This window comes from Athene cunicularia (genome assembly GCF_003259725.1).
Source record: "Athene cunicularia isolate RWA chromosome 2 unlocalized genomic scaffold, athCun1 chr2_part1, whole genome shotgun sequence".
In the NCBI taxonomy this organism is placed as follows: Eukaryota; Metazoa; Chordata; class Aves; order Strigiformes; family Strigidae; genus Athene; species Athene cunicularia.
Genome location: NW_020799095.1, coordinates 83,602,581 through 83,611,593, shown reverse-complemented (window position 1 = coordinate 83,611,593; position 9,013 = coordinate 83,602,581). Strand labels below are relative to the sequence as shown.

At 35.6% G+C, this 9,013-nt stretch overlaps 1 protein-coding gene across 2 annotated transcripts in view; it reads left to right on the top strand.

The window, feature by feature from the left end:
- PTPN3 (protein tyrosine phosphatase, non-receptor type 3) overlaps window positions 1-9,013 on the top strand; it is a 173,523-nt gene that overhangs the window by 104,513 nt on the left and 59,997 nt on the right. For both annotated transcript variants that reach the window (XM_026843059.1, XM_026843060.1), the window contains exons 10-11: window positions 3,247-3,335; window positions 8,542-8,605. In XM_026843059.1, coding sequence (XP_026698860.1) covers window positions 3,247-3,335; window positions 8,542-8,605 — 153 coding nt within the window. The remainder of the gene's footprint in view (window positions 1-3,246; window positions 3,336-8,541; window positions 8,606-9,013) is intronic.

Here is a 9,013-nt window from a genome sequence, read left to right as displayed (position 1 = left end):
ATCACTTCCCCCCCTTTCCCCTTGTTTTCTCAACAGGGCAAAGAGGGGAAAGAAAATAAGATAGACCAACCCTTGTGGGTAAAACAAAAGCAGTTTTAATATAAGCAAAGCAAAGGTCGGTGCACAGAAGCAAAAAAAACCCCAAACAGATTTATTCTCTACTTTCCATGAAGAGGCGTCGTCGGGCCTTCTCAGGAGCAGGGCTCTATACATGTAGTGGTTGCCTCGGAGGACCAAGAGCGACCCCACCTCCTTTCCTTTCTCCCATCTTTATACTGAGCAGATGTCATATGGTCTGGAATATCCCTTTGGTCGGTTTGGTTCAGCTGTCCTGGTTGTGTCCCCTCCCAAGATCTTGCCTACCATGTCCCACTGCAGGGGGGGACATGGCGGAAAAACCCTTGGTGCTGTAAGCTTGGTAAGCACTGCTCAGGAGTAGCCTCAACACCAGGGTGCTACCAACACCCTGCCAGCTCCCAGCATAAAACACAGCTCCGTGAGGGCTGCTATAGGGGAAACCAAATCCAGCTCAGCCAGACCTAGTACAGGATCCTTACGATTCAGCTCTTTGCTGCTAAAATAGTCTTAGTCGTTCTAGATTGTGAATGGCAGAGGAACCAGGTAACACCTTGTTTTTATACTAATGGCCAAAAGAAGCTGATGCTTCTGTAATGGTGTTTGAGAGTGGGATACTTTTAGATAATGTTTCTTGAAGAACAGATGAATATCTAGTTCCCTTAATTTTACTCTCTTGTGATACAAAGTTAAATATTTTTCAGAAGTCGAATGTGAGCTTTCTTTTTAGCAACTTGCTAAACATGAAACTTCCATTAGTGAATTAATCTGAGCTCATTTTTCATCTGCAAACACTATTTCATTTTTGACTATCGCAATTTTAGCAGTTCAGATTTATCCTTAGAGAAAAGCAGAAATGTTAAGAAACTCGGGAGAGTGAATTCAATACCTTAAAACTGTATTGATGTTTCTTGAATTTCTAATCTCCTTTTGACTCTGGATCACTATCTCATCTGCTCAATAATTAGTCTGATGTTAACTCATCTTTCATTTTTATTCGGAGACAAAGATAGGAAATTCATAGAATCAATATTATTTCCATATCTATAAAAATCCAGATAGTAACTGTAAATTAAATCAAATGTGAATTAGTATTTATCTAGGTAGATGCCTGGATTGATAATTTTTAAATTTATACTTTTTTTAAAATTACTATCTCTCTAAGGAAAAAGGTAAAACCAAAAATATATGCATGTTATTTCTTAATTGTGCGATTGAACAGCACAGATGTTTTGAAAGGGAAACAACTACACATCTACATCATCTTTCTTTTGGGAGACCCTCTTTCTTTATGACAGTCCAAAATCTTGGGTTTATATTTCTTAGGTTTAACACAGGAGTATTCATTATAACAAATAGCATGGGAGATTAGTGTTTTGGACTGGGGCAGAGGGAGGTAGGGAATGAACTTTGTTCTGAAAAAGTGCCTGGAGAAAATAGGGGAGTTTAGCCTAATTAATCACTATCAAGTGTTTAGCTAATCCTTTATTTCTGCTAACTCATGTAGGTTTTCAGCTTTTTTCCTTTTGGTGTTTTTTTTCAGGTGTTTTTTGCTTCATAGTATATTGATTTTTAAAAGCAGGAACCTGCAGTAATCTCCAAGTGCTAATAATACAGGTTTCTGCCCTGCTTTAGCTTGGCTGTATCGTGACAAGGGCAGCTAAATTACATGCAATTAATCTCCTGAAATACCTGTTTCTTCCCTGAGTATTAAAGGGGTGTCAGTTCTGGTTTCCTATATTATGCTGGCATAAACTGGCAGTTTGGGAGCTGCTTCTGATGAAGATGCAGCCAGCTCCTCTAGCAGCAGTTCTTGGCAAAATGGGGCAGCATGTTGCTGAGGATTATTAATAATTTCAGCTAATTCCGGGCCACCTTGAGTATATTTAGACTGCTACCTACCTAATGATTTTCTTTTATCCTGAGAAAGGACTGGTATTCCTCTCATCTTGTCAGTATTCAGAGTTAATAAATTGTGTATTAAAAATGTTACGCTCATTCTCTGTGAAGTGCTGTGGTATTTCACCAGAAATTTGTAACTCATGTTGCAACTTAGGTTTAGCTTCATTCATTTGTATGCCTGTATCACACTTCTATTCAACTATGTTTAAAGGATTTGTTAGGGCACATGTTAACCTGTTCTGTTCTTCTGTACCTTACTAATAAAGAAATTGTGATTAGACATTCAAGAAAACTGTATATTAACTGAGCACAGAGTACCATCTAGAGGAGAAGCGAAGCTACTGAAGGGTTTAAGAGAATCCATCACCTTTTGGACGTCCTTTACAAAATAGTTTGAAACTACTTTTGAGTCAAACCTGATGTCTTAACCAATGGGTTCTACATTTACATGTAGATTTATGTCTGTGTTCACTTCTGTTAAAAAATTTGTGTGATAATGTATTAGTACCTGTTGATCTTAGAGAAATAGGAAGCCAGGATTTGTAACTTTTGTAACATCAGTTTGGGTTTAAACTGAAATTGACCATTCAGTATCCTCCCCTCTGCCTTTTTTTTTTTTATTTTCACTTAAGTGTTTCCTTATATGGAAGCATGTGTTTTGAGTATCTCAATACCTATAAAGGATTGTAAATTTATGGATTCATTTTTCGAGTTGAGCATGTTAAGCTAATGCACAGTTTTCATTTTAGTTAACAGTGGATTCAGTTTACTGTATCAAATATTCATGTGCACACATTAACTTCTCTATGCAGATTTGTGGTCACCTCCTGCCCAGTCTTTGTTGGCAAGACCTTTATGGAAAAAATTAAGGAATTATTTCCTTTGTCTTTTTAACAGCTTAGAATCAGGACTTTTGTGTTCATTTCACAAAATTCTGTGACATTTACCTGACTGATCTTGAAGTACTTCAACTTCTTTCCCATAGTTAAATTAATAAGGCTGTACCTCAATATTTAGTCTGATACTGATCTAAAGAATATCTAGTGTAGTAAGATGAACATTACAACTTGTTTTAAGGAGTGAAAGTTTGTCATACCTAGTAGATAACATCAAAGGAAAGAGATGCATGAGAAAAAAATCCAAATGTGATTGAATTTTTGCCTCAGAAATAGCAATTTAATTATAGAAAACTTGAAAATTAATTTATAAGTAGATAAATGGGAATGGCATAAACTGCATCTGTGTTCTTATAGTATTTTTCTTTTGCAGGATCTTCATAATCTAGATCTCATGATTGGGATTGCATCCGGTGGAATTGCTGTATATAGAAAACTCATCTGCACAAGCTTCTATCCCTGGTAAATTCCTTTACTAGTAAAGAAATATATCTGGTCATCTCAATCTTCTTTCCATTTGCTTTAGTATTTATTCCAAAGAAGTCTACAATACATATATTTGTTCATTTGGGGTATCATGGTATTTCCTTGTTTTGAGATAAAAATGAAACCTATTGCCTAGGCTTTTAATTCTGTAAGACTTCTGAACTCCTTGCACTGTGGTCTTGATCAAGTTAATTCACATACAGGTGTGAGTACATGATTAGGAGGATCCTGTGGTCTTAGAGATTTGCTGCTGTTATACTCAATAATATGTCTTTTTTAAAAAAATCAGTATTTCTAGTAAAGCTCAACAGCTAAATGGTCTGATCATTTTATCCATTTAGCAAGAAGATATTTGCTTCTCAGAAAAGAAATGTAAAATGAGTTATTTGGAGTTTCAGAATTACTGGAACTAGGATAATATAATTTAGACAAATTTTTAGATGTCATCAGACAAGACTATATAATGTTAACAAGTCTTGGAGCCTCTGTGATACTGAAAACATTAGAATGCATGATAGTGCTGTAGAAAATAATCTCTAAGAAGAAGCGATGTGCCTAAGAAGTCTAACATGAATGACATTAGAAATTAATTAAGCTGTAATTATTTATATTACTTATGGGCCTTGTTAGCTACATCATACTAAAAATGATAAATCAGAAATTATATGGAGGCTTGGCATTTCCTTAAGGGTTTTGGATTGCATCAGAAAGAATTTCTCCCAGTCTTTATTCTTTTTAAATAAGTATGAATTTGGTTTCTATACTTGATAAAGTATACCTTTATCATGTTATGTATAATTTCCTCGTATAATTTGTATCAGTTTTTCTAGAGAGCATTTTCAGTAAGATGGTATACTGTTCTTACTCATGACAGAAAATTGCATTCCAATGAGTTGTACTTGCTTTTTGCCCTTTAATTATATAAAAAGGTCTTCCAGAGCAATATTCCTTAAATACTTGAGTCATTCCATCCTTTCATTATGAACCCAACCTAACATGTATTTTCTATGGGAAAGCAATAAAATCTGTTTCAATTTAAATTTTAGTGGAAAATGTGCTGCACTGGATTTTTCTTTTTTTCTTTGTAGTGAGTTGTATTCCAACACACTTGGGTGTGCTGTAACCTAATGTATGTCAACAATGCTGTCATACAACAGTGACATCTTGTATTTTTCCATTTCCAGTGCATACTAATGCATAAAAGAATTTTATCTTTGTGCCCTGAGCTCTGCCCTTTCATGTGTCAATCTCTCAGTGACTTTAAATAGCTGCAGGTTTTAAAAACTGCCAGCTGGAGGCACATTTTCTGTCTTCTGCAAGTCTTGTTCTGCCAACTTAGTGACCTGAGGTATGACTGGATAATAGTTATTCCTGGAAACCACACTGATGGCATTTTAAAATCCAGAGCTATATGATTTTCTTAGGAAAGGGAAAGAGAGCTTTACAGCACATAAACCAGGAAGAATTCACAACTTCTGTACTCCTTTTACTCCTGGACAGCACAAAGGAATAAAACAGATTCTAAAACATAATTCAAAAAAGTTGTTCTCATTTACAAAAAGAAATTGAGGGGGGGGGAAAACCCCACAGATTTTTGTTCAAATAATTTCTACTCTAAAACATTATGTTTAGGAAGCAATATTTTCAGCTGACTGCTAATGCAGTTGTTCCAAGCTTTCCTATTCTCTCTCTAAAAATATCTTCTCAACTTGAAAGGAGCAAAAACTCACTACATAGGGGACAAGTTTTTGATATTTTATTTCTGGCCTTTTGAATGAGTTAGTCATAATTCGTCATGCAGGAATGGTGTCCGTTCCCTGTGTCCCCCAAAACAAGCAAACAAGGAAAGTCACCAGAGCAGACTAGCTTGAGCTGTATTTGTAGTATACACTTTTAATTTCTTTTTAGACCTTAAACCAGGATATATTTCTGTAATGCCTGGAGTTTTAATGTATCTTGCTTGGGCTGAAGATGTGCAGGTAAGGAGATGCCTTACAGAACAGTACGTGCCTGAGAATGCAAAAACAAAAATTAAAAAATCGGGTAACTGAAATGGTATTTAGGCTTTTTATGTAACACCATTTGTAGTAAGTAGTTTTTCCTATGGGCTGAGCAAGCTTCACCATTACCGTGGTAGAACTCAAGGTGGCAGCAAACACCATCAAAGCACTTTTCCCAAAACTTGAGTAAAATACTCTACTGCATGAGTGGATGACAACAGTACAACTATGCCATATGGTAGTAGTCAAAGGGGACCAAAAGTTTTCAGGAACAGAGGCAGTGAGAGTGCCTTGGCAAAAGGAGGATTTTCAATCAAAGCAACCTACGTAAGGAGCTGACTGATAAGTCAGATGCAATGCAAGTCAAGACAGGTTTAAAAAATAGCTCTGGTTTTAATGCAGTATTTTATATGCTCTGAAAAGTTATTCTTGGGGGTGCTCGACTGTTTTGTGATAATTTCCAAATTTGTTGTGCAAGTAAAATATTATCTTAATGGCAAAAACATACATTGTCAACATCGGCAGCAATTAAGGCAAAATATTATATGCTATTCAGTGTATGCAGTTTCTTGCTTTGAAAACTTCAGAGAAGCTGCTAGAGGAATACATTCTACATTGCTAGTTCAAATTAAAAAAAACAACTCGCCAGTCTTACATAGCAAATTTGATAGAACCTTTCCTGCTGAATCTTCCAATGGCAAAGTGTAAGACTTACAACTAAAGAAACATTTTTGCTTCAAGTCAAAAATACCAGCTGTGAGTGTGAAGTGCTATGACAGAACTGCCAGTTTGATCAGAAGTGAATAATTCTGTTGCTGCTAAGTGACAATTCTATTTTGACCCTTGTGAATGATAGAAAGACAGGACCCAAAAGATTTATTAATATGTCATGGCTATTGACCATTTTACAGGTAAACCATGAAATTTAATGGTTTGTAAATGTTGCATAATCACTGGACAGATTGAGTGATAAGGACAGCTGAGCCAGCAGTTAGAATAAGAGTAACTGCATCCTGTTTAGATCATGTTTTGGATGTGGCATCTTCAAGCACCTATTAAATCTAAATCCTTTGATACCTTAATTCTTGGGTTTTTTTTCTGGATTCCGCTATATGCGAACATTCACTCAACTTGTAGGCGTAACATTGTAAATGATTTTTAGTTAATGTTAAATAAAACTGTCAGATTAGCAACTCTTCTTTGTCACTGAATTAAATAGGTTTAGTTGTACTTTAAGAAGAATGAATGGAATTGAGAGGGATGCTTTACTTAGAGGAGAGTCAAAGAGACTTAAAGCCCTGATTTGACTTGAAGTGATTATGTGGTCATGCAGTGAATCTTTTTTTTTTTTTAAAAAAAAAGCAGGGGTGAGGGAATGAGAGAGTTTTGGTATTTTGGGATGTTGGCTACCTTTTTTATTGTTGGGTGGAGGGTTTTTTGCTGAGTCTGCGAGGTTACTTTTTGTCCTGTATTTCTGCTGGCTCTATGTTAGAGTAAGAACAGACCATGTCAGTGACTGTATAAGGTGAGAATGACTCCAAAAACTTACTGGTTGAAGTTTAAGTCAAGAAATACAGTAAGAAAGAACCAGAAACACAAAACTTGAGTGGTACTAGTTCAGGCAGAGTAACACTAAGAGTAAGAAAGGATTTATATATAAATGAGTTGCATCTCAGCAAACACAACTGAAAGTTTATATGACTTACTAGGAAGTTCAGAAACTAGAACTTTTAAATGAGCAATACAGATCATTACTGTTTGAGGTAACAAGTCAAATAGTGTAAGTATTCAAGAGTTTGTCTAACAGGAGAGGTGGATGTGATTTCGACTTTTTATTGACTTGCACAGAAATCTGCCTGGTCGCCCAGAAATAATCAGATTCCCGTTTCTTTGTGGCTCTGTAATTGCTGGAGAAAAGCATTTTCAGAAATGGTCACATGTTCGGTTTTCAACCCCTTTTGTGCAGGAGAGGGGATTTTTTCATTACAGTACTGTTCTTGTTTGTAACTGCCCAATATACTCTCCTGTGTTAATGAAGGATGTTGCTCTATAACTGAAGTGCATCTTTGTCATGGGCAGTGGGGAATGAATGATATGCCATTGTCCCAGTTCCTGACATCAGTGCAAAAACTGGTAAGAACTGAAGTGTCCTTCAATATTGTTCATACCTGATGAGATCTAAGGTTCTGTGAAACAATGAGTTGATGAGAATATTCTGAGACTTTTAGCAGCAACATTCCAAAACCCTTTCATTTTTTTTTTCAGGCAGATATGACTTGATCAGACCTTAAATAGCTTTCCCAAAGCATCCATATGATTCCAGCTGATCACAGATTTCTTTTTCCAAAATGTGTAGGTTTCCAGTTATTGAAGTCTAAGTATTGCAGAGAAAATTTAGACATTTTAAACAAATCTTGTTTTGCTGTAGGAAGGTGCGTGGGTACCTAGAAGTTTGTTTAATTTAGTAAAACTGATATAAGCGTATACTTAAAATGAAAATTGCTTGAGCACTAATTCCAATTGTAATCCTTAGAAAATCTTTATTCATACTATGTATACGTAGAAAAAGAGGTGTTCAGTTCGGTATAAGATTACCACAAATTATGTAGAAATGTTATTAATTGAAGTGAAAAATTCATTTCTTCAGTTTTCATCCTTCTACAATTATGATTTTAACTACAGTGTTTGTTTAGTTATTAATACAAGTACATGATACTTTTCACTATGAAGCCAATTCTGTGACATCTGTGGTAAATTTCAGATGTTGTATGATCAAACCTGTCATGTCATTAGGTCTTAAATTTTGTTCCTTTAGTCACAGTTGTCATATGATTCTTAAGTTATACAAACTTGACACATTTAACATTTGTGCAGCTTAGGAAAGGATGTCATCGAGTCTTTGCTGCAAGAATAGATTTGGTGGGAGAGAATTGCTGTGTGAACTATTTAAAGAGTAAATGAGGAAGAATCTCAATTTTAAAAAGGCCTTTCCTTCTTAACTAAAATTTTGCCATTGAGTTTCTTGACATCTATTTGTCACTTGACACAGGAGGTGGCTGCATATTATTCACGGAATATTTAACAACTATAATCCTTTAGGCTCACTGTACACAGTATTATTTTTCCTTGAATTATCCCTCTAAACATTGTTTAGTATTTCATTGTCTGCTTCTTTCTTTTAGGGTGAACATATTAAAAATTTCCTTTAAAAGGAAAAAGTTTTTTATACAACAACGGCAAAAACATGTAAGTAGTCATTTAACTTTAGATTGCTCAAGTGGTCATGTTCAGTTATTTTGCCTTAGATGTTAAGACAACAAAATGTTGATCAAAAGGCTATGTTGTCCTAACTTGCTATTGAAATTGTTTTGTTAACTTGCCCTTCCTAATCTGGTCCTCTTATCCTTGCTCTGTTTTCCATTTTTGTTTCCTTTCCAACACTGAATCCTTCTACATTCAGTCTGTTGAACTGTATCTTTCCCCTGCAACTTTCTTCCACCTTGGAAACTTGGAGAAATGCAGAACTTCATCCTTTCTCTGCCCTGTAGAGTTCCTCAATGCAGTGAATCTACTGAACAGCTGCTTATCACATCTGGGAGGACTTTGTGAGGTCCCTTCTTATGGGGCTCAGAGTTCTGCAAAAAAGGAAGGTTC